Source organism: Alexandromys fortis, unplaced genomic scaffold, assembly GCF_014885135.2.
Source record: "Alexandromys fortis isolate MF-2015 unplaced genomic scaffold, M_Fortis_MF-2015_v1.1 scaffold_59, whole genome shotgun sequence".
Taxonomy (NCBI): Eukaryota; Metazoa; Chordata; class Mammalia; order Rodentia; family Cricetidae; genus Alexandromys; species Alexandromys fortis.
This window is the reverse complement of record NW_026067943.1, coordinates 4,881,663-4,905,579: the sequence shown is the minus strand read 5'-3', so window position 1 is coordinate 4,905,579 and position 23,917 is coordinate 4,881,663. Positions and strand designations below refer to the sequence as shown.

The 23,917-nt window shown below is 48.4% G+C and overlaps 2 protein-coding genes across 4 annotated transcripts in view; one reads left to right on the top strand and one right to left on the bottom strand.

The window, feature by feature from the left end:
• The window catches only part of Syn2 (synapsin II), a 150,394-nt gene that overhangs the window by 27,832 nt on the left and 98,645 nt on the right, over positions 1 to 23,917 (bottom strand). For both annotated transcript variants that reach the window (XM_050148555.1, XM_050148556.1), the window contains exons 2-5: positions 16,308 to 16,365; positions 14,894 to 14,985; positions 12,950 to 13,106; positions 8,402 to 8,491 (exon numbers count right to left, since the gene is read on the bottom strand). In XM_050148555.1, coding sequence (XP_050004512.1) covers positions 8,402 to 8,491; positions 12,950 to 13,106; positions 14,894 to 14,985; positions 16,308 to 16,365 — 397 coding nt within the window. The remainder of the gene's footprint in view (positions 1 to 8,401; positions 8,492 to 12,949; positions 13,107 to 14,893; positions 14,986 to 16,307; positions 16,366 to 23,917) is intronic.
• On the top strand, positions 179 to 10,018 carry Timp4 (TIMP metallopeptidase inhibitor 4). 2 transcript variants are annotated; one of them, XM_050148558.1, is made up of 5 exons: positions 179 to 798; positions 1,970 to 2,067; positions 2,483 to 2,597; positions 5,193 to 5,317; positions 6,056 to 10,018. In XM_050148558.1, exons 1-5 carry the CDS (start codon positions 660 to 662, stop codon positions 6,152 to 6,154), a joined length of 576 nt encoding a protein of 191 aa, XP_050004515.1. In that variant the 5' UTR covers positions 179 to 659; the 3' UTR covers positions 6,155 to 10,018. The 2 variants fall into 2 exon arrangements, with proteins under 2 accessions (XP_050004515.1, XP_050004514.1); XM_050148557.1 differs by having other exon boundaries at positions 183 to 798; positions 6,037 to 10,018.

Here is a 23,917-nt window from a genome sequence, read left to right as displayed (position 1 = left end):
TACTTTCTCTGACACCCTTCCCCACCCCCCAGCTGACAGCGCCAAGACACACACACACACACACACCCCAACTTTCTCTGCCCTGTTCCCTGACTGTTTGCTGTTGCTTTGGAGCCTCATAAATAGGGCATTGAAAACACTTCCTGCGGCTGAAAGAAGCCCTGAGTAGCTTGTCTCATTCCCAGTATGCCGCTCAGCGAGGGGTCCGTCCTCCTCTGTCACTGTCTCTTTTGCCTGTTGTAATTCTGTCTGCCTCTGACTTGGCCTGTGTCTCTGTGTCTCTGTCTCCTCTCACTTGCTCCTATTGCCGGAGTCTCTGTCCCTCATCTTTTCACCTTCCTGTCTCTGCGCTAGTCTTTGCTTTTCTTGCTTTGCCCCCAACGCCCTGTCTTCCCTCTACTTCCAGGTTGCTGCCTCTTTCGGAATCTGCGGGTTTTCCTCTGCATTACTGGGTCTGTTGGTCTAGTCAGGAGGGCTTTGGGTCCGGTGGCTGTGGGTGGCCTGCTGCCAAAGGAGGGAGGAGCCCATGGAGGGGCGGGATTGACCCTCAAGCCACCTCATAAAGACTGGGACTGCAGGAGGCTTTCTGGAGGAGTCCTGGAGGGGCTGTTTGTTACGGCAGGCAGACCCCAGGAGCTCAGCTGGGGCTCTGCAGTGTCATGCCCTGGAGCCCCCTGGCTGCGCTGAGCTGGGCGCTGGTGCTGCGGCTGCTGGCATTGCTGTGGCCCCCGGGGCTGGGTGAGGCGTGCAGCTGCGCGCCTGCGCACCCCCAGCAGCACGTCTGCCACTCGGCTCTAGGTGAGTCCATGGCCTTTGAGGGGATGCCTGTGGGGAAACTGGTGTTGGGCAGAGCTGTAGACCTGGAATCTGAAGGAAGGGGTGGAGCTAAGATCCTGTATGGGTGCCTCCTGCTGCAGCTGATAAATCAGAAATTGGCTGTTGCTTTATAGACCTTGGAAGTACAAAGCCTGATTTGTAGGGGAATAAATAAATATTCGATCACAGTTCTCCAGAGTAGTTCCCATCAGCTCAGCTTGATGGGACCCAGCTGTCACTGGAGCCATCCAGTAATTTTCAGAACTCCTGAGGGGAGGGGCGTTTGCAATGGAACACCTGCCTCCTTGCCTGCAGTTGAAGTTGCCACAGTGCCACCACAGGACGTCCACATGCGTTTTGTCCTTTCTCTCCCACTACCTGGATACCCTACTTCCACACCTTTAACTACTGGCAAACTCCTATTCACCCTTCGTTTTCTGAAGGCTTTTTGATTCCTTGCTGCGCACTTGGTGGTGGGTGCTGCTGTTTTGTCTAAGGTGTTCTCCGCTAGATCTAGACTTCTGCAGGACGAGAACTCTGTCGAAGAGCCTTGTGCCTAGTGCAAGGTCAGGCAAAGAGGAAGAATTCTTTTAAATAAATTTTCTAGGACTGGTGCTGTAGTTCAGTGACAAAGATTTTTGGCTCTCACACATGAGGTTTTAGGGTCAGTCTTCAATACCAGAAAAAACAAAAACAAAAACAAACAAACACCCAAAATCAAAAAGCAAACCAGGTTTGATTAGATAGTAAGAAATGAGCTACTTCAATGGAGAATGGGTACATTTACAAATCTGATAAACATTTTTACTCTCACTTGAAGGTGAGTTAAGAGATTCTAAGATGTATCAATAGATGAACCCCATTCCAATTGCCTTGAAGGGGTCCCTACCCCAGGGCTATGGAGAATTCAAGCTCTAGACACCAACAGGTTAAAGGGCAGACAGAACACAGTTGAAGGGCCTAACAGCCCTGAAGGATTTGAAGCTGGCAACCACTACAGAGTAAACTCCAAGTTCCTTCTGTCATATGTAGTGTACTGCTGAGAACCCAAAAACATTTGAACCAATTGCTGGATACTCAGAGGACCCCCGGCCATCCCGATCTCATACCGCATACTCCCTCAGTGCTGAAGTTTCCCTTTCTTTCTGTGCAGTAATCCGGGCAAAAATCTCTAGTGAGAAGGTAGTACCTGCCAGTGAAGACCCTGCTGACACTCAAAAAATGATCCGGTATGAAATCAAACAGATAAAGGTACATGGAGCAGGACAAGGGCTGAGCCATGATGGGCTGATGGAGGGATGGGGTTTTGTGCTATGGAGGATGAACCTAGTGGACTCAGGCAGAGGACTCAGGACTCCTTAGGCCCATGCTGAAGTGGAACCATATGAGCTGGTACGGGCAGGACCCATGGGAACCGAGACTGTTCAGGGTGGGGACTCGCTGTCTATCCTGTCCTACAACTCTTTGTCTGTGGGACCTACCTCCCCATCTCCCTGGAAGAAGTCAAGATTTAGATTTATTTAAAAATAAATAAATAAAAACCAGCAAGGTTCTCTGTGCACCAAACCTGAGTTAGACTTTGGCTTGACGTTTGAAAAGAGATGAGCATCTTTTAGCCTGTGGCCCTGCCCTGACCCAGCGCTGCACTTCTGTAACTGCCTTCCAGATGTTTAAAGGGTTCGAAAAGGCCAAGGACGTTCAGTATGTCTACACACCATTTGACTCCTCTCTCTGTGGCGTGAAACTAGAAACCAACAGCCAGAAGCAGTATCTTCTGACTGGTAAGTTAAGGGGCTAACCAGAGGTGTGCTAGTGGCCACGGCCGCTTAGCTGAGGAGAGCACTGAGACTCCCTTTCAATGCAGGAGTCCCTGCTATAGTGATCTTGGCCACTGTTTCACTATTTTCAGGAGAGGCTGCTCTACCAGTCTAGGATAGCTAGTTCCATTTTGGAAGTTTTCATTGGTATAAGGCTTTTGGCATCTTGAGCCCAAATACGTCTCCTGAAGGTGTTTCCCTTGTGTTTATCACTGCCCTGCGTACAAGCTCAACTCTATGGTTCAATCTCCATGAACCCCAGGCGGGGCCAGCCTCCATACAAAACTGGTTGGGACAAAACAGTAAATGAGCCATCTATCCAATACACCCAAGGATATTTTGGGGGAATAAATAAATAAATACGGTACTAAAGAATTCTGGAATTTTGGGAACAAGGTGTTGGTGTGGTTGTGGACAAGGGGGGGAAGCGTCACTGTTTGGTGGCTCTAGGCTGGCCTATAAGATGGAAAATATCTGTAGGGAAATCAAGGGAAACAAAACCACCAGCCCACAGGGAGAACAGGGAGGAGCTCCACTCTACCCGTGGAGCCCACAGACAACCATCTACTCCCTACTGCCAGGCCTGGGCACGAAAGTGGGGATTCAGAGTCCTCAAAGACTTCCTAGTCCATACACGGCTCCTGAAGAGGACACAATGAAAGGGGCTTCTCAGCTCTGAGGATGCAGGATTGTGCTGCCCTGGGCAGCCTCTGCAGAGGCGGGACATGCCACTGTACCTTCCAGGTCCCTCATAAGCCGACCGGTCTCTTCACATCTCTTGATACCCCTCCCCTTTCTCGAGCACCCACTTTGTGGGTCTCACCCTCACTGAGGCACTGATGTGTATCAGGGAAAAGGAAACATGGGGGCTTTTGTCCTTGAGGAGGTCAAGAATAACCGAGGCTGGAGAAAACATAACTCTACAAAAAGGTGTCAGTGGTGCCACGCCTGCAGAAGCCCATGGTCCTTTCACTGGTAGGGAAGAGTCTTTTGTGACTAGAGCACTGTGACCATTGTAGCTCTTTCTTGTCACTTGTCAATGATGTAGTACCCTGCACCTTTCTCCCTGACGACTGAAATGAACTACCTGTAGTTGCAGGGTATGTAGCTGTCCTCCTGCCTTTGTACAAGACAACCCCAGTGTCCAGAGGCCCTTGTAGTTGTTGACAGTGAATTCCCAGTCCTCCCTTCAAGACAACATGAGCACCAGCTCCTCTAGGGCGGTTTCCTTCATCCACCCTCTTCTACACTTGGAGATAAGCATACGTTCCTTTGTTCTTATATCTGGGCAATGGCAGTCCAGTAAACTATGCCTACTTTCTGTCTACCCTCCTAAGGGGTGGAGAACCTGCCATATTGATTTCTACATCTGGTACTAGGTTATAGCAGCCGTTTAGCGAATAAATGGTTGAGTAACCAAATCCTAGCAGAGGTGAGGGGTTGCCTTGTCAGGGATGGCTTTGGTGAGAAGACGTATTGAAAGGGGTCTATGGTGCTTGTGAGATGGCTCAGTAGTGAAGAACACTGGCTGTTCTTTTAGCACCCGCATGGGGGGCCCACAACTTCCGGGCTCTTTAAGAAAAAGATCCATGAAATATTGGAAGGAACTTGATAAACAAATGTTTAAATAGACACTTCCCTATGGGGAAACAATCACCGAGACAGATATCAATTGGGCAGGAGAGGCCAGAGTGGATGTTGGAAAGGAGCAGACGTCTTCTGAGGGCCATCAGCTGTACCAAGCACTCTACACATTCCCCCACTTAGTCTCAGCAACAGCTTTAGTATTCCCACCCTCCACCGGAAAGCTCCTGGGACCTGCTTTATGGCTACAGCAGTTGGTGTATAAAGGGAGTATGCAAAAGAAAAAAAAAAAAGCCTTCTCACAGCCTGCCCTTTTTCTCCCTGCCTGTGCTGGGGATCTAGCCAGACCCTCACACAAGCTAAGTGTGTGCTCCATTACTGAGCCACATTCCCACTCCTGCAGTCAGCCATTTTCTTGCTTGGTATTTACTTGTACCTTTTGTTTGTTTCTCTAAGAAAGGGTCTTGCTATGTAGCCCAAGCTGACCTCAAGCTTTTGATCCTCTTGCTCAGTCTCCAGAGGGATAACGTTACAGGCATGTGACACTAGATCTGACAAGCTCCAGGCTGACTTAAATACCACCTTTTTTTCTGCTTCATGCTTAAGGAACAGACCTCCACCAGATCCCATCTGTCTTGCACAGACACCGTGTATTAGTCTCTGCTTTAAAGGTTATAGGGATTTGTTGGTCCCTTCTTTGAGTCCTAAGTTTTCACTGATGTCATAAATTCATCTGAGACTGGAGTTTTCTGTGTTGTATAGTATGTGTTTAGCATAAATAAGGCATAATTTCAGCACAGAGAGGGAGGAAGGGAGGGAGGGGGACGGAAGGAGAGAGGGAGGGAGGAGAAATCAAGGAAGAAAAGAAAAGGAGAGAGAGACCATTACTTTCTGGGCTGTTTAATGATGGGGACCCCTGGGAGTCCTAAGCAGTCTTCTGACTAGATCTGACTAGATTCCTTTCTCTCCACAAAGGCCAGATTCTCAGTGATGGAAAAGTCTTCATCCATCTGTGCAACTACATTGAGCCCTGGGAGGACCTGTCCTTGGTGCAGAGGGAGAGTCTAAATCATCACTACCACCAGAACTGCGGCTGCCAAGTAAGGGAATGTCCACTTCCAAGGTCTTTTGTGGGTGAGGGACAAGCTTAGAGCCTTGGGGTCTCATCCTTCACGTGTTCCTCCACAGACATGTCCTTCCTCACTTCCTGCACTTATACTGTGCCGTGGAAGTGGGGGTGGGAAGGTGGAGACTGCAGTACCTTATCTCAAAGTCCTTACACTTTGGGTGGGGCACCGCAATCACACGGGGAAGTCTGGAATGACACGAAATGGCCATTTAAAGAAAACCTAAGCCAGATGTGGTGGCTCAGTAGTACTTGAGAGGCTGAGGCAAGAGGGAAGATTCCAAGTTTGAGGCCAGCTTGAGCAACATAGTGAGACACTATCTTTTTTTAAAAAATGAGAAAAGGGAGCAGGGAAAGACGGAGTACTTTTTCCAGGCCCTGTAAGAGTTAATTTATTTTCAAATTTTCATTTCCTCTTTAACAAATTTGTGAAGATGGAGATTTTAATTTTAAGGTAAAGGAATCAAAGATCGGAAGAGCATTTACAGTCAGGGCAGCGTGGGACCCATCAAGGGCTGAGTCTAGTGACACCAGGATAACTCCGTTCACAAGGAGATGGGGGAGCAGAGCTCAGGAGGGACCTTGGGATGGGAAAAGACCAAGGCAGGTGAGATAGCAGTGAGGGGACACAGAGTGTGCAAGGCAGCACAGAGAAAGGACACTCTATTCACCCTGATATTGTGTGATCACCAGATCACCACTTGCTACGCAGTGCCCTGTACCATCTCAGCTCCCAATGAGTGTCTCTGGACAGACTGGCTGCTGGAACGGAAGCTCTATGGGTACCAGGCCCAACACTACGTCTGCATGAAGCACGTTGATGGCATCTGCAGCTGGTACCGGGGCCACCTACACCTCCGGAAGGAGTATGTTGACATCATCCAGCCGTAATGGGGACCAGTGAACACCACATCCATGAAGAGTCCTGAAGCCCAAGCCAGTTCTCTGCGGTTCTCTGACCATCACCGCCTGCCATGTTGCTGCCAGGTGAAGGGAAGTGACAAGTGGGTGGCCTGGCCAGCAGCATGGCAGTTGTGGAGCATGTGACAGCTCCTGTCCACATCTCCAGCTCCCAACTTGTCGAGGGCTGGGGATGGTAGTTTGACTTAGCTGCCTTGCCCTCAGGTCCTCTCCCTTCTCTCTCAAACCCTGTTAGTCTAGTTGATACCTGTTACTGAAAGTTTTTATTCTGGCTTTGTGTTCTCCAGTCAGGAAAATGTATGTTCCTTTTCTTAGCTCATACGGTAAGGGAGAAGCTGTGAGTGTCGTAAGACGGCACAGCCTTGTGGTGCACGCTATGGAAGGGGTGACTGAATCCTGAGTGGGCTGGTTGGCTGGAATGAAAAGGATACACTAAAGCCCCATATCCTCTACTCCCACTGGCTCAACTTAGCCTAATCCTCTGACACATTTTCGTCTGCTTAAAGGGCACAGTGAGAGCTGAACAGCCTACTCTTCCCCGTGCCCTGCAAGGGCCCTGATACTGTTGTTGGCAGAAGGACTGGCCCAGCTAGAGTTCATCTCTGGACAAGGAAAGACTTACTATACAAGGGCAAGCATTCTCCCTCCAGGTTAAATATCTCTACCGCCTTCAGTTGGTGGCCAGGGACTTTTCCGCAGCCTCCTTCAGATTGCTTATGTCTTTGTTCCTATCTTAGAACTTTGATTTTAAGCAAAAACAAAAAGATGAAACAACAAAAGTGACCCCTGAGCATGGTCTTCTCCTAAGACCAAATTCTAGTAGAGGGGGAGAGGGAGATAATAAAAGGACCCTCTGGGAACCACACGCTAGTGCGGAACACAGCTTGCACTTGCTTCACGCTTTTTCAGTGGCTATCCTGCTAGATGCTATAGCAGCAGACAGACAGACAGCTGTGATTCTGAGAGTGTATCTCTACCCTTCAGCTACGCCCCATTACCTGTGTGTCTAGATGTTATAGCAGCAGACAGCTAGCTGTGGTTCTGAGGGTATCTCTACCTTTCAGCTATGTCCCGGTACCTCTGTATCTCAGACTCTAGTTACCAGCCCCTGAAGGCCCCTCAGCCTCTGTAAGCCTTCCTTATTTGTCAAAATGGGGAAACACTGGCAAGAGCCTCTAAGATTTGCTAAACTATAGAGCTCAACATCCCAGAACCTGTTCCTGGGAAAAGCGCTGGATAAGATGGCAGAGATCATCAGTTCTTCTGACAACTCAGAACTGTTTCTCATTTTGATATATGGTCAGGGCCATGTGTGCAGTGCTGGAGGAAGGCTCTGGATTTAAATGCAATGATGGAGATCCCTTTGGGAGGAGGGAGTGGGAGGGGACCAAACAAGATCTCTGTCCCAGAACACAGCACTTGGAGGGCTCTGGCAGAGTCTCCAAGTGGGATCATCCAGTGATAATCCACACCATCCTTGGGCAGAGGGTCTGGGGATGGGGAGGAAGATGAAAAGTGACCTCCAGGTTGCTCCGTGTGCAACATCTTCATAGCTTTCATCCGACCATTTTTCCTTCCCTTCTAACCTCCGGGGACGGACTCAGAGAAGACATAGGATTAACTCTGCTTTGTCACAGTTTGGAGGTAGCAAAGGAAATGGAAGTCTAGTGGAGAATAGCAGAAGCAACAGCTTCTGCCTTAGGAGGCTTCATACCCACCAGGAGGCTTTTACTTGAGGAATCTCTTTGAAGTCATATGCATGCTGTATGAGGTATCCTGGTCAAAGGCAGCTATGCCCACTTGGCATGGTTAAGGAACTGACATCCGGTGAGGGACTGTAACACTGCCAGAGACCCATGGCAAAGCTAGAGCTATACTCAAAATTGTGAAACCTCCTGACTACTGATTTATAGATTTGTTGCCGTCTCTCATTAAAACGCCCTTTGTTTCTGCTTTCCTCTACTCGGTACCCAGAAGTGGAAAACAAAGCTGTTGGCTAGAATCTAGCTACTTTCGCTTCTCTAAGCAGCTACCTGAGGGGTTGGGCTGAGAGGCTGAGCCCTTGACAGGCCTCCAGAGTCACCATGTGGCTATGAGTAGGAACAGCACAGAGTCAAAGCCCCAGTCCGCCACCTACCATCTCTCGGTGGTTGGGATAGTATGTCTGCTCGATGAGTGGGAACTTCTCCCCTCCCAGTTTCTTGAAGATGGTTACCATCTGGGCAAACTGCAAAAGACAAGAAATAATTTCACTGCATTTTCAGTTTCTGAACCAGACAAAACATCAATGCATCAAATAAATGCAGAGCATTTTCTCTGTAGAAGACATTGTGTTCAATAAACTGACAATACCAAGAAAGGTACATGCAATTTCAAGGACGTATGCTTTAGTAGCAGAAGGCAAAGAGAAAGCTAGTATTCACAGAGGACCTACTTAATTTTAATGGTTTTCCCCCAATCTTTTCAAATTAACAAGGCTGAGAAGAGGCAGGGAACTTCACCTGAATCCCAGAAGTGGGGCCGGGGGAGCGGTGCACATCTATAATCTCAGCACTCAGTGAGGCAGGAGGATGATGAGCCTGAGGCCAGCCTGGGCTACAGAGTGAGCGCCAGGCCATTGTGCCAGGCTACATGGTAGGATATTGTCTTTAGGAAAAGAAATCAATAACAGCTGAAAAGAAGCGAAGCTGGGATCAAAACGTGAACTCTAACCCCAAACACATGCTCTCCTGAGCGATGGAGCAAGACAGAGCTGAAGTGGTAACGTGCTGAGTCTCAGAAGTTCTAGCACCAGGCAAAAAAATAAAGGACAACCTTCCCGTGCGCTATACAGAGCCACCAGAGTCTGCACAAGAGGTGACATGAATGAGGCTGTTCCTCAGGAAGACTGGAGGGAGGGTCCCAGTGGTCAAACACACTGATCTATCTTCACGGCTCTGCTTTGCTGGAATTACAAGAGCTAAACTTGGTAGACCCATTATGTGTGGCAAAAGGAGAGAAGGCAAGGTTCAGATACGCACAGCGCTGGGACCGGAAGGAGAGAAGGCAAGGTTCAGATACGCACAGCACTAGGACCGGAAGGCCTCTGGTGCACGTCCAGCACCCCTTGACCTTTCAAAACCAGAGAGGCGCACGGCCCGAGGTCACGCTCTTGAGCACAGTTCTCTGCCAGAGCCTTCATTCCCTGTCTGTTTTTCTCCTGAGTCCTGTGAGTACCTACTTATTTTTCAGATTCCACAGAGGCCGTGCACTTCTCGCAGGAACACAGATCTTTCCCACCTGGTCCACATTAACCCACAACGCCCACCCCAGTGCATGGGCGGTAGCATCTTCTCTCTAGTGGGATCGGTTCAGGCTTCTAACCGCCAATAGCTTGGTCAGCTACAAGAGGAAGTTGTTGGACTAAGCCTACCCTCCACTTGTCAGAGACAGGAAAGCTAGAGCCTTTCCCCCAAAGCTCAAGTTCCATTCTCTGCAAGGGATCTTAGTGTGTGAGCTCCTCCGGAAGGGTTATCAGCAAAGTGGAGTCCCCTCGTGTCTTCCTTTTAACTCAGTAGTTGCCTTTGGACAAAAGGCCGCTTCCTCCCAGGCTCCCTCTTCAGATGTGAGCAGAGAACTGTCGGTTCCTTCAGCTTCTCACACCGTGCATCAGAAAGAACATCTTTTGCTGCGTTTCCCCACACCCTCCATCAGAGTTTGGTCCTTTCGTGGGGGAGATTTTATTAAAATGCGGGGAAATGTGGGCCTTTCTGGACCACGTCTTCAGGGTGTCTAAGACTTTCTTTAGGATTCAGGATCTCACACTTGGAATGGTCTCCACACGGGGTCTGAGGCGCCTAGGGCATACCTGGTACTACAGCCACACTGGCAGAGTGCCCGGGTCTCTTCATCCCACTGCACCCTCTATGGTTCTCTGTTTACTTCTAACCCCTGGATCCTTCAGTTTGCTCTGACTGACCCCCAGTCCCTTCTTGCCTTCTTTCCCCAACCCTTCCTCACCTGACCTTTCGGATCTCTCTGCCCACCTGGACCTGGCTGGATGCCTCTTCTGTCTGGGCTTCTGAGGCTCTCCAGCATCCCCAGGGAGTTGATGCCAGCTCTGCCTAAAAGACCTCTGTCCTGCTGCAGCCCACACTCTGGCATAGCACCAGACATGTGGGGCCCTATCTTCCCTGTGTGTGGGTGAGTTACACAGACAACCACACCGATGCCAGGAAGGCCTCCGGCAGACTCCCAGGGCCCTGGGACAGCCAAGACTAAAATGACAGCCAGTTCCCAGGCTCTAGTTGGGTCCCTGAGAGCCCACTCTACCCTCCCTACCCTATTCCCTGTCTGATTAATGGACTGGACTTGGCATCAAACCTGTGCCTCCCTGGAAACTCAGATTAAGTCGCAAGTACACAGTTACCAATTAAACAAAGGTAACATCTGATAAGGGCTATTTCCTCTATGCAGAGCAAAAACTGAATCTGCGAGCTGGTATGGGGCTGGTGGCGAACAGAAAGAGGCTTATTTAAACCACCTATCTAAATGACCCAAGAAGGAATTCACTAAAGAAATGGGTTCTTTTTGAACATTGTGTTAGTCCTGTCTCTCCTAGCTATGAAATCCTTTAGTTTAACCCAGGTCTGTCAATTTCCAAATGCTCTAGAATTCGGCTCTGCGGAGCAATCAGGGATGGTGGCATTCCTGTTTTCTCTGGCCTGCTGTTTTCATCCATTTCTCCTGAAACCCCAGTGGCTGCCCTGGCCAGTTCTGGGGACAGCAGCCTTGCTCAGAGTCATTCTGGTGCAAGGCATAGCCTCCCCTAGCCCACTGGATGCCTCTCCCTACATCAAGAACAAAGAAATTTAGGGAACACGAGCCAAAGTTGTCCGTGTCAGAGGGACACTCCCCTCGCCGTCACTAAATGCGTCCACTTCTACTGACAAGCTGAGAACAACATGTAAAATGCCATTTGTGTGGCAGCTGCTTAGTGAGACGCAGGGAGAACTTGGTGTGTGGCCAGCAAGCCCTGTTGTTCCCATGCAATGCCAAAGGCAATGTGCTGGGGTTGTGAATGGGTGAGAATGTGACCCCTCACCAGATCCCAGATCCCGTGAGGGATCTTTCTGTTCCTCCCTTCTCTAGCCTCTGCCACAGTTTAGGAAAAGAAAGCATGGGACCATGTCCTTTAGGAGGGCTCAAATATCAGGGAACTATAATAACTACACTGGCAAAGTAATGGCATTTACTGATAGTCACAGTTTGTGACACAGAAGATGGTTAGTCACAGTGCTATGTCATTCGGTCACTCAGTAAAAGCTGGTACCAGTGGCATCACCTGTGTAGCCACAAGAGAACCTAATTCTGACAGGAAGTGGGGACGGGGTGGGTTAGGGCACATTTCAGGAGGAAGGTCATGTGACTGGGGAGAAATGGGAGGTTCCTAGAGAAGATATTTGACGGATGCCTCATCTGCGCTTTCTGAGACAGGCAACACACGCAGCTCACGCCCCCCTTTCAGCCCATTTCTGCACAACAGTAAGATTCCAGATGTCACAGGCCACACACACCGAAAAGCTGCAAGCAGGGCTTAGGAACCCAGCCACTCCTCGACCACAGCAGCTCGCTAACCTCCTCCTCCTCGTCCATGCCTCTTCCTCCTGCCCTGGAAGGTCTCCCCATCCAGAGAATAGGAAAGCTGTCCACTTGAGTGTGGACAAAACAAGAAAGTCAAGAGCAGAGTTAACAGGCCCACGTGATTATACAGTACCCCTCCAGCTCCCAGAGCCAAGAGGTTTACGGTTCAGAAATGTCACAATAAGCCTGGTGAGCCTTGGCAATCTAGTGTGTGTGAAGCTTGATTTTTGAAAAAACAAGAAGATGAAGAGGATATGATCAGAGGCAAGCATTTCCTTCCACGAGGCCAGCCAGGAGCAGTGGAGCTATCAGAGGAGAGTCCCCAGTCGTCCTAGGCCCCACGTTTCACTCCATGCTTTCCACAGCCCTCCACTGGCCGTGGAAGAGGAAACCAAGCCAGTTCTTCACTTGTGTGAGAGACAGCATGACGTGCAGAAATCCTGGCTCTGTATGCTTGGCAAGTGGCTTAATCCTTCCTGGGTCTGATTGCTCTGTACAAAAGTGAAAATAATAATACCTCCCTGCTAAGTTTATCATGGAGATTCAATGAAATTACACAGAATAATATCAGAGGGAGGCACCACACCAGCAAGAGGTTTCATGCTCCTCGTTTTCTTTCTCTTCCCACGAAAAGGTAAGACGTAAGTGTCTCGAAGGGCACTTCCAGCTCACACTAACTCTCGGGTTCACGTGTGTGTGAATGAGTCTGACCTGACTCCAAGGCTGCTGGAAGGCTGACGGAGCTCTGCCTGTAGTAGCCTGCTGAGTTGGGTTTCTCTGTCAGCTTTAGGCCTTTCCAATAGTTTACCCATTTTCAGAGGCAAGAGGCAGGCACTTTTCTCGCTGCAGCTCCCAGTCAAGGAAAGACCCACAGACCTGTAAGGATTTTGTCACAGGATCTTTGGGCAGAGGTCTCGCCGCCCAGGATGTCTGGTAAGATGCTACGGTGATGGGGTGATGGCCTACTCCAGCCAGCCCCAGCTCCCAAGCCTCAGGTCTTAGCTGATGCTAGGATGGAGTTCTGGAAGGAAGAGCTCTGGGGAAGTGAGGGAAGGCGCCTTACCACCCATGGCTTGTCGCAGAAGTTGTAAATGGACTCCAGTGAGTTGACGCTGGGGAGCCCTGCGTACTGCATGCCAATGACAAGGTGGCGGAAGTCCTCATTCTCTGCCATGCCGAATGCGTGCTGTCGGATGAGTACAAAGTCTGGTCTGAAGGACCTGGTGAGAGGGCAGAGGCAGGTTTCCATTAACTAGCACCTTGTAGCAAATTTCCAAAGCCTAAGGCAGAAGAGATGTCAAAGACCACCCAGCCCATGACCCTCATGTTGTTATTACTCCTTTCTGGATGGGGTAATAAGGTCTCATGACACTTTCCAGAGGAGATCTGAGAACTGTGTTTCTGAATCTGTCCCGTTCCTTTGGACTAAATGCTGTCTTTTTCTAGCACACAAATATTTGAAGAAGGGAAAAGACACTTTTAGAGCAGTATACATTAAGTGAGAGAGATTTTTTTCCTCTATCCTCATGGGGGGTATGAACGCTTGAAGCTCCTGTGCTCCAGAGTTGCCGCTGGAAGACCACACTACCAGGTCTCTGATCTTAACGTACTGTTCAGTTCCTTACAGCTGCTCCTTAAAATAGGCAATGCCCTCATCAGGCCCCAGGAGAGCAAGAGGCTAGGCTGGCTGAGGGCAGAAGCCAAACTTCCCAATGCTGTTCTTCCAAAACGGACGCTAGGGAGCGGTGCAAATATTTTTCGCAGAACTGAGGTTGAGCAACGGGGCTGCAGGAAGCACTGAGAGTACGGAATGTTCCCATGCATGGGAAAGCTTCCCTGGTTTCACCTCCAGCCAGCAAAGCTCCTAGCCGTAGCTGCTTTAGAGGACTAGGTGGCCTGTCTTCATGCCCTAGCTTCAGAGACCTTCCCAGAGAGGCAGTTGTGGCAGCATCTGCCCCCAAGGCTCTGCGGCTCAGCATTTGACACCATGTACAATGACCTACCTGGTTCTCTGCCCAGGCACCCATCCAACCCCCACCTACAGGTCCAGCCCAACCCAGCTCAGAGATCAGCTCTAGCGAGGCTCAAGGAGCTCCTCTCGGTCGTTCAAACACTTCTTACCAAGATGGTTCGACATCTGCTGAGAGTATACTCTGACCTTTCCCCAAGTTCTGGGGCCTGATGTGAAGTCCAGACACACCCCGTTAAGCCTTTCCTGGTGGACACTAAAGCCCAGCTGTATCCCTGACATCAAATCCCAATCTTATATCCCAGTTTCAGGAGTACTTGCCCTGGAGCCCTGCTGCTGAACCTTCTGTCCCTACCTGCCTATGTGAGCATCTCCATGACACGTTTGACCCACGGATGGAGAAGCCCATCTATCCTGCCGCAGGACCTACGTCACATCTGAATGGGCGTCTGCTTCTCCTACATTCTTCTTCAGATTCTAGAAAGGGCAAGCCCACCTTCCTGTTCTTAGGTCCCGCACATATCCAGTCTGGCCTTTTCTGTCGCTGACCCAGATCCCGTTGGACACTAGACTCACAGGGGTCGGGGCCCTGTGCCTGAGGTGATGAAGAGAGCGGTGTGGGTCGGATCCCTCCTGAAACAAGACTTATTTCTGAAAACCTAAAGCAACATTAAGTTCCTGGGGAGAACAGAAACCATTTCACTCATCTGGAATTCTCATTCTGCCCCTGAAGGAACTGTTGTGCACACGTCAGCATCCCAGCATCTAAGTCAGGTGTTTTAAATAGTTTAAAAAGCAATGGAACCTGGTTTTCCTGGGGAACTGTTTGGGGATATAAAAGCACAAGCCCATGCTGACTTGAGGGTAGACAGCAGAAGTCTAACAGAATCCAGTTACCTCTAAGTGAAACTTCAGTTGCTTTTCTAATGCTGGACTGAGTTGCCTTCTCTAGCGCTCCCACGTAACACACGGTGGGACTATCTAAAGCTGACGTTGTCATCACCCCCATCAAGTCAGAGGTGACAGAAAGGCCCTTACCGGACAACCTTTGTGCCATTCCGGAGCACCTGCATGTCCACGGCGTAGGTTCCATCTGCATGGGCCACCAGGTTTAGCTCGGAAAACTCCGCCTGGAGAATAACAGGACAGCAGCGAGTCTCAGTCCTCTGCACAGCAGCCGCCACAACACCAAGCGTTTATTTAGTTTCTGTGTATTTTCACACCCATTAGATTTCACCCAGTACTCTAGGAAACCCTTTGAGTCAGGTGGTAGAGATCACTGCCCCATCTACCCAAGCAGAAACTGTCTGGGTTATGTGACTTTTCTGGACAAGCGAGACCTAACGCTGCATGTCCTTACTTCTGGCTCGGCATCCTTTGAGCCTCTCTACAGAGACAGACTGTGTCCAGGGCAAGCAGCTCCTTTCTCAGTCTCTGCATGAAAGCACTGGGTTCTGGATTTCCTTCTCCTCTGTCTCTGACAAGCAGGTACCTGTTCTGCCTGGGTTTCCATTTCCCATCTCCAACAGGGATAGATTTTGTTTTGAATTAATCCAGAATATTTAACAAGTTGTTTTAAAAAGGAAATATACTTTAATCCCAGCACTCAGGAGGCAGAGGCAGGCGGATCTCTGAATTTGAGGCCAGCCTGGTCTACAAGAGCTAGTTCCAGGACAGGCTACAAAGCTACAAAGAAACCCTGCCTTGAAAAAAAAAAAAAAAAGAAGGAAGGAAATATAAACTGGGCACTGTGGTGTACCCCTTTAATCCTTGCAGACCGGAGGCAAGGATCTCTATAGGCTGATCTCTATAAGTCTACATATCAAGTTCCAGGCCAGCCAGGGCCAATTAGTGAGATCATTTTGCAAAAATCAACCAATAAATAAAAGTAAATATAGGTAGGAAAATACGTAGTATTTTGTAAATCCTAACACATGAATAAGGAATAACTTCTGTTATTACATAAAAAAACACGTTTTTTAAACAGGACATCTCCTCCCCGCAAAGGACCTAATTTTTTATTACAGTGGAGCAAGAGGCAGAGGAAGGTAAAACAAACAAACAAACAAAACAGCCTTTCAAGTTCCCTATAAAAACAAGGGCATGTTATCTTCTAGGTGCCCTGGAGTACAGCCTCAGGGTCAGAGGAGGCAGATAATAAACAGAAGACCTGTGCCCACCAGAGTTACACTACCACTGATGGCATGGAGGTGTAGCCAGCATCCTAGGCATCCTAGCCTTCCTCTAAGGCTCCCTCAGTTTGGGAACCCTGCACAGCAAGAGCCCACAGAGAACCACATCATTTCTGAACTGTTGGATTGAGGAAATGGAAAACCCCCGGGGACTGGAGCTGCAGAGTCAAGAGCCCAGTGAGGACACGGCACTCCACTGGCCATGACTAGATGGTTCTCTCTGGGATGACAGAGGGCATGAGAGGCTCCATGCTGATTACCTGTTCCACCTTGATGTCATAATCGCCAAGGATTTTTTTGCCCCGAAAGCACTTGGCCCTAGAGAAAGAGAGGATGGCACACAATTAGTTTTGTGCAAGTGTTTGAACTCAGACGTGTACTCTCCCCAATAAGAGGTCTATAGCAGATGAACCCCAGACTGAGAGTCAGGAGACCTGGATTTGGCTCTTCATTTGCTATTGGATTGTCATAGTCTCAAGCAAGTCCTTTCTTTTAGCCTCAATTTACCAACCTGCAAAATAGTCCACAGTACCCTTTTACTTTCAACTTTTTATGATTTAATCCCCTATATTACACACACACACACACACAATCCCATACACACAATCCCACACACACACATACCACACATACACCATCATTACACACACCACACACCACATACACACACACAACCCCACACATATAATACCACACATATACCCCCCACACCCCCCACACCACAGACGTACAAACACACATACACACAATCACACACACACCACACCACACACACATACACACAATCACACACACACCACACCACACACACATACACACAATCACACACACACTACACCACACACACCATACCACACATACACCATCATCACACACACCACAGATGTACACACACAATCATCACACACACACCACAGACGTACACACACACACCTCTGGGGTGTCCTTATCTTTCAAGCTCGTGTTTCAGTCCAGGAATAATGTCATCCACCTGTGGACTTTTAGGGTTTAAAGAAATCATTGTTGGGCTGAGTTGCAATTGGTTGAGTTGTTGGCTGAAGGGGTCCCGTGGAGATCCCATACAGTGCAGACTGACGCTAGGACAGAGGACTGCTGTCTGTAAACTGCGGGGGTGGAGGCCAGACTGCACAGGACAACATCCACACAGCTCATAAATATGGAGAGGTCCAAGCGGTGCCTTCAAGGAGTCTTCCGCCCTATGTTCTCGTCTCTTCAGTGTAGGAAGGGACTCTGCGGGCTACTGAGAGACACCAAGCCAGCCACAAAGCCTTCAACCTACAATCTGCCCGGCCCACAAGATGTGCTGGGGAAATGGTGGCAGAGCCAATCTGATTTTACTTGAAACCACAAGAGGGAGCCCATCCCTGCTGCTGTCTGAATGGCCAGGAAATGGAGACTGGATAGCCCACAGATCTAGGGTAGAACCAAACATGATAGGTCTAACAACAACAACAAAAGAAATGATTACTAATAGTATTCTGCTATATTTATAAATCAGTGCCCTGTCCAGTTGTCTTCAAAGAGGCTTCCTCTGGCAGTAGATGGGAGTGGATGCAGAGACCCACAGTCAGGCTTGTGGAGAGTCTAAAGCGGAGGTCTCCGTTGGGTCCCTCCCCTTGGAGTGCGGGAAGAGGTGGATGGAGGACACCAGGACAACATAGCCCACGGAACCAACAAAGCAAGGCATTTATGTGCCCACAGAGACTAAAGTGGCAAGCACAGGGCCTGCAGGGGTCTGCACCACGTCCTCTGCATACATGTAACTGCTAGCTTAGTATTTTTGTGGAACTCCTAACTCTGGGAGTGTGTCTTGACCCTTGGCCCACTCCTGGGACTCTTCCTCTTGGTGGGTTGCCTTGTCCAGCTTCAGTATGAGGGCTTTTGCCTTGTCTTACTGTATCTTGCTTGGTTGTTGTCTCTTGGAGGCCTGATCTTTTCTGATGGGAGACAGAAAGGGGGTTACCCTGGGGTGGGGGCAGTGGATAGAAAGAGTGGAGGGAGGGGAAAGTGTAATCAGGATATATTGTATGAGAGAAGAATCTTTTCAATAATAATTAGAAAAAGCTGGAATCAAAACTAAAACAAAAAAGAAATCACTATTAACCCGTGATTTCTCCGCACACACCAGGAGAGCCGATGACAAAGGCAAGCAGCTGTAACTGAGCACAAAGCTTGTGCCGCAGACACTCGGGAAAATGAGTCGAGCTGAGTCATGTAGCTCAGCAGCTTCCCATCTACCAGGGTTGGGAGGAGCTTCACCTGGTGCATTGACGGCATCAGGCCTGTGCGAGCAGACCACCTTCTTACACACGTTTGCATTCTTTCCTGGCCTCTGACTTTTCTTCATCTTTAGGATTTTTCTTCTCTGCTCATTTAGGCTTTGCTCTCTGCTTGAAAAAGAAGGGGGGGGGGCCTAGTCACCTGTGCCTACGAGGCTAAATCATGCTTGCTTTTTTTCAGTGCGCAACATTTCCAACTGGCTTGTTTCATTGGAGGTTTTCTAACTTTCTCCTCAAAACAAAGGAATAAACCAGTATTTTATTTGTCATTGTGTTCTAGGAGCTGGTATGCTAGTTCGCTCCTAAGAATATTTTGTTTGATTCTCATAATGACTGACCAGACAGGGAGAAAATTCTTTGAAACAAAGGAACTCAACATTCACAGGAAGAAAATGACATTTCCAAGGTCACTTGGCAAGTTAGTGACGGGTGCAGCCACAAAGGACGTTGAGTGCGTCACCCCCGTGCCACACAGGACCGTCTCCCGCAGCTGACCCGTTCTCCCCACTCTTCCCACACCACGGAAACGGACTGAGCACATGTGCCGCACGAGCTTTTTCCCGTTTTTTTCTACTTCCACTCAGAAGAGACTTAATGATGCTCTGGGTACTTGTCCCGCTACAAGTACTTCCTATCCTGGTTCCTGTCAGCTTACTCAGGATGAGGCCAGGCCATTTCCTTTTGCTCTATGGATTCTGGAACAGACCGTTCCAGGAAGTTGTCATTTGTGCTCCAAGTCCCTGGCCACCCTGAAATTGCTCCTCCGAGGCACTGGGCCATCCTGGAGCTGGAGCGCTGAAGTCCAACCCCCCCACCTCTGCCCTAATTTCTTCCTAAGTTTCACATCAGCCTGCTCCTGATCAACATTCACAGCCCAGCAAGCCCCTCGGCCAGGGGCCCTGCAGCACATGCTACTCTCCTGACGTCTGTCTGTGCGTGGCGCTGCCGCTGCTCTGCAGATGCTGGACTCTCTGTCTTTGCTCATGATTATAGCAAGGGAGAACTAGAGTAAATGACCCACGAGGCGGCTTTCCTTCGGTTGTATGCCTACGTTGCTATCAGAAGTGCTTCCTTGAGGCTTCTCTTCCCACCTTCAGGTCTCAGATAGCTTTTCTGTAAGATTAGCCTCAGAGACCTCAAGAGTAGCCTTTCATTTTGTATGAAGATTAGCGTTTTCAAAGTACATTCTTTGACATGCTAGTTTCTCACAACTCTGTGGAGGAGAGAGAGAGAGAGAGAGAGAGAGAGAGAGAGAGAGAGAGAGAGAGAGAGAGAGAGAGAGAGAGAGAATGCTTGCTGTCCATTGGACTGCTGGGGAAACAGTCAACAGCGTGCCGACTCACAGAAAGCATCCTAAGTTACGCTGAGAATTCAGCGTCTGCATCTATGTTCCCATGCTGCCAAGTTTTCTAACTTGCTCGATTGTTCTGTGGGGTTTGAACAGTGATACCAGGGTATATTTTTAGATCTTGGCTGGGTTTATCTGCCACTTCCTGCACCTGCCCATTGACCAAATTGGCTAATGGAACTGTTTTGATGCCTTTCCTCAACCCCACTGCTGCAAGCTTTCCTAATGCCTTTTCCTTAAGGTAATTTGTCCTGTTGGAAATCATAAGTTTGTGTTTCCTGGCCCAGGGTGACTTTTCTTGGCTAAGCCACAGTGTTATCATCATAAAAGAGCCAAGATGGCAGCAGACGAGGCACAGGGACCTCTTCTAGAGGACAAACACATTCATGAAGCAACTGGCCCTCGGACATTCTAGGAGGAAAAAAAAGTCGCAGAATAAGTTCTTTAACTTGCTAGCAAATGACAGACACCCCCTAAGCTTAAGATGGCACTAGCAGGAAGCAGTGTGCTGGGATCCAGAGGAGGCTGGGGTGTGGGTCCTGGCTGTATCCTTTCCTGGCTGTGTATCTTTGGGGAAGGATCCTACATTTAAACAAATAGTAACAAAGTTATTTATATGACTAACCCATTCAATCGATCTATACTTAAAAGAACATAAAAGGATAAAATGTAGGCCGGGCGGTGGCAGCGCACGCCTTTAATCCCAGCACTTGGGAGGCAGAGGCAGGCGAATCTCTGTGAGTTCGAGGCCAGCCTGGTCTAGAAGAGCTAGTTCCAGGACAGGAACCAAAAAGCTACGGAGAAACACTGTCTCTAAAAATCCCCCCCCCAAAAAAAAAAAAGGATAAAATGTAAATATTCCATTTTCCATTCATCTCTTATCATACTCAATCCCATTATCATTCCCAGCATGCCCTTCCAGCGTGGTGGGGGTACAGACATGAGTGTATGTTCTCAACACACACATATAGCATCTTGCTACAAAAACGTTTTTGAGCCTTAATTTTCTCTGACTCAAGAGTGTGTCTCAGCTGGGCAGTGGTGGCGCACGCCTTTAATCCCAGCACTTGGGAGGCAGAGACAGGCGGATCTCTGTGAGTTTGATGTCAGCCTGGTCTACAGAGCGAGTTCCAGGAAGCTACAGAGAAACCCTGTCTCAAAACACACACACACACACACAAGTGTATCTTAGTGATAGGCTTTTAAACACACAGCAGTGCACTTGTCTTTGCTTCGTTGGTGCCACACAGTTTACATTTTAATATACAGACATGGGATTGATTATTTTTTTTGTAGAATTCCTGATGCAAGAAATAGACAAGGCTACAGTTCTTAACAGAATTATCAGACTGCTTCCCACACAAGGAAAAGATTATATCACGCGTGTTCCTGTTTGGAAGTTTGGGAAATGTACTTTGTCTGCCTTGGTTTTCCCAAACTGCCCCTTGCATAAGACAACAACAGAGCAGGTACTTAGCAAAGGCTTTCTGATTGGCAATCTTATAAAATAATCCAGATTTGTCCCCTTGTGCTCAATCCTAAACAGAACCCAAGATGTACTACATCCTTGCAGCGTGGTCTAAAAATATCCGCGGTGCCTGCTTTGTCAATTTCCCCCCATTGTAACGTTGTCTTAATAAGCCTAGCAGCTGAGGACCCACGTGAGTCTAATGGCTTGCAGCTTCCTTAACGGACCAGGTAATGAACCATCTCCCCTTACCGCTAAAATGAGCAGAGGCTTCTAGATATAACTCTTGTTATTCAAGGAAAGGAATCTCTTTGGTGGCACACGAAGGGTGGGAAGATGGCTTGAGCCCAGAAGCCTGAGACCGACCTGGGCAACATATTAAGACTTTATCTCCAAACAAAGGAAGGCAAAACAAACGTGGGTGGAGGAGCTAATGACCAATTTAATAATCGGCAGTAAAGACTTGCTGAGAACCAGACGCTAAACGTTTTAGGTATTTTATCATATTTAATAATACCTGACCTGCAGATGCTAGGAAGAGAACTACAGGTAGGAACGTGAAATATGAGAAGCTAATGGGTGAGTGCCTGAGTATTGTCAGAACACATATGATGTGTGAGAGTTTCATAACAAGGCCTTTATAACATATAGTTAATATATAAGCATTAAAATAAAATTTAAGAAGTGAATGAAATCAGATAGAAGTGTTTTTTTTGGAAGCTCTGAAATACTGTGGAAATGTGAATTCCTATTAGAAACACAGCAAATATCTTTTCTATTAATGTAACCAGTGGGATTTCTTTATTTTACAGACTTTCATCATATATATTGTCTGCTCATGACACTTGGCTCATAGCAACAGCATCTAATACCCCTTTCAAAGTCACCCATCTAATAACTGGCTACCCCCTCATCTCTTTAGACCATCCCCTGTAAATGCTGGGCTCTCCAGAATCTTTGGGATTTAAAATATTTACTATGTTCTGTAGTGTGATTGCACGTTCTGAACACAGGCCTGAACAATTATAATCACCAGGCCTTAAATGTCCAAATCCTTCATCAATCTCTGTACTTAGCAGGCTCACAATCAGGAGTTGCTCCCTGGCTGGAGATGTTAGGAGTGATGGTTTGTGGAGGGCCAGCAGAGAAAACCAGAAGCCATCCTCAGGGCTGAGAAAACCCCGTCTGACTCTCCAGGCCTCCCATGTGAGTTCCAGACTACCGTGTTATTTTGTCCCTTTCCTCCCACACAAGAAAATTTGCCTTCAAACTCCATTTACAGTGGCAGATAGGGGCTGGGAAGCAGCCTAATGGAAATCCTCCCCAGATGACTGAAATTTACACAAGGACCAAACGTCAATCTGAAACTAGCTGCTAATGTGGCATCTGTAGGCTCCGGAGGCACAGAAGACTTTTTTAGAGCTTTGGAAATCTAGTGGATGCCAAGCACTGCGCTAGGAATTTTAAAAATTTACCTCTAACAAAGTGACTGTTTCTTCTCTCAGTGACTCTAACCCAAGCCTTGTCCTTTTAAACAAGCACCTCAAGCCCTTGAAGGGTTTGAAAAAATGAGAAACACACACACAGGAAAGGTAAAGCCAAGTAGGCCTGTCCTGCTGAGTTTGTGGGCTCCTGCTGCCACCTACTGGACAGATGTGTCTTGCAATTTTAGCTTACAGCTTGGTGACCACTACAAGGACTACTCCCTCCCTCCCTCCCTTTCCCCCTCCCCCCCCACACCCCTCCCAGGTGGGGTGAGCCAGAACTTGGGAGTAGGAGTAGAGCGCTTGTCAGGCATGTCAAAGTCCCTGGATTCTATCTCTAGCACAAAACCAAAACAACAGTATTGGGCTTTTGCTGTTTTAAATATCTTTTTTTTTAATTTTATTTATTGTGAGACTGGGGTTGTCCATAGCCTGCATAAGTAGGTCCGAGGTGAACCTGCAGTTAGTTCTGTCCTTCCACTTTGTGGGTTCTAGGGATCCCCAACTTGTGTTGTCAAGTTTGATAGCAAGCATCTTTATCCACCGAGCCATCTCAAAATTTGTTTCTTCTAAAACACACACATCTGCAGAGATCCCACACCAGAGAAGTAACACTTTGCAACAGATGTGTGTGTGCGCGTGCACGTGCGCACGCGCACACACACACACACACGTACACACACGTACACACATACACACACGTACACACATACACACACATACACACATACACACACATACACACACATACACACACACATACACACACAGACACATGTGCACACGCGCACACACATACACACACATACACACACACACACACACATACACACACAGACAGGCTGTAGTATGTCAGTAAATTCAGCAAGGATTTGCTCAGTAGCTAGCTGTAAGTGAGGGAGGGAGTGGTGGGGTATCAGCAGCTGCCAGGCTGATAAAAATGTCTAAGAAGACCAATACCCATGAGCGATGCTAAGGTTCCTTACAGGTCTTTAGATTTATAAATGACGGTTACATCTCTACAAATATTTAACAGTTAAAACTCACAATCACAATTACACAAAAACAAAAGGGTTCTATGGCTCAGAAAGTTTTCTCAACCTCCAAGGCAGATAAAGACGTCCCTCTCACGGGTTAGTGAGAGGACAGAGACAAATATGCAAAATGGTGGCACAGGAAGTGAGCCACAGAAGCACACAGGCACCATGGGGACTCAAGTGAAAGGGCAATCCAGTTCCTACATTAGACATTAGGGAAAGGCTCCACAGAG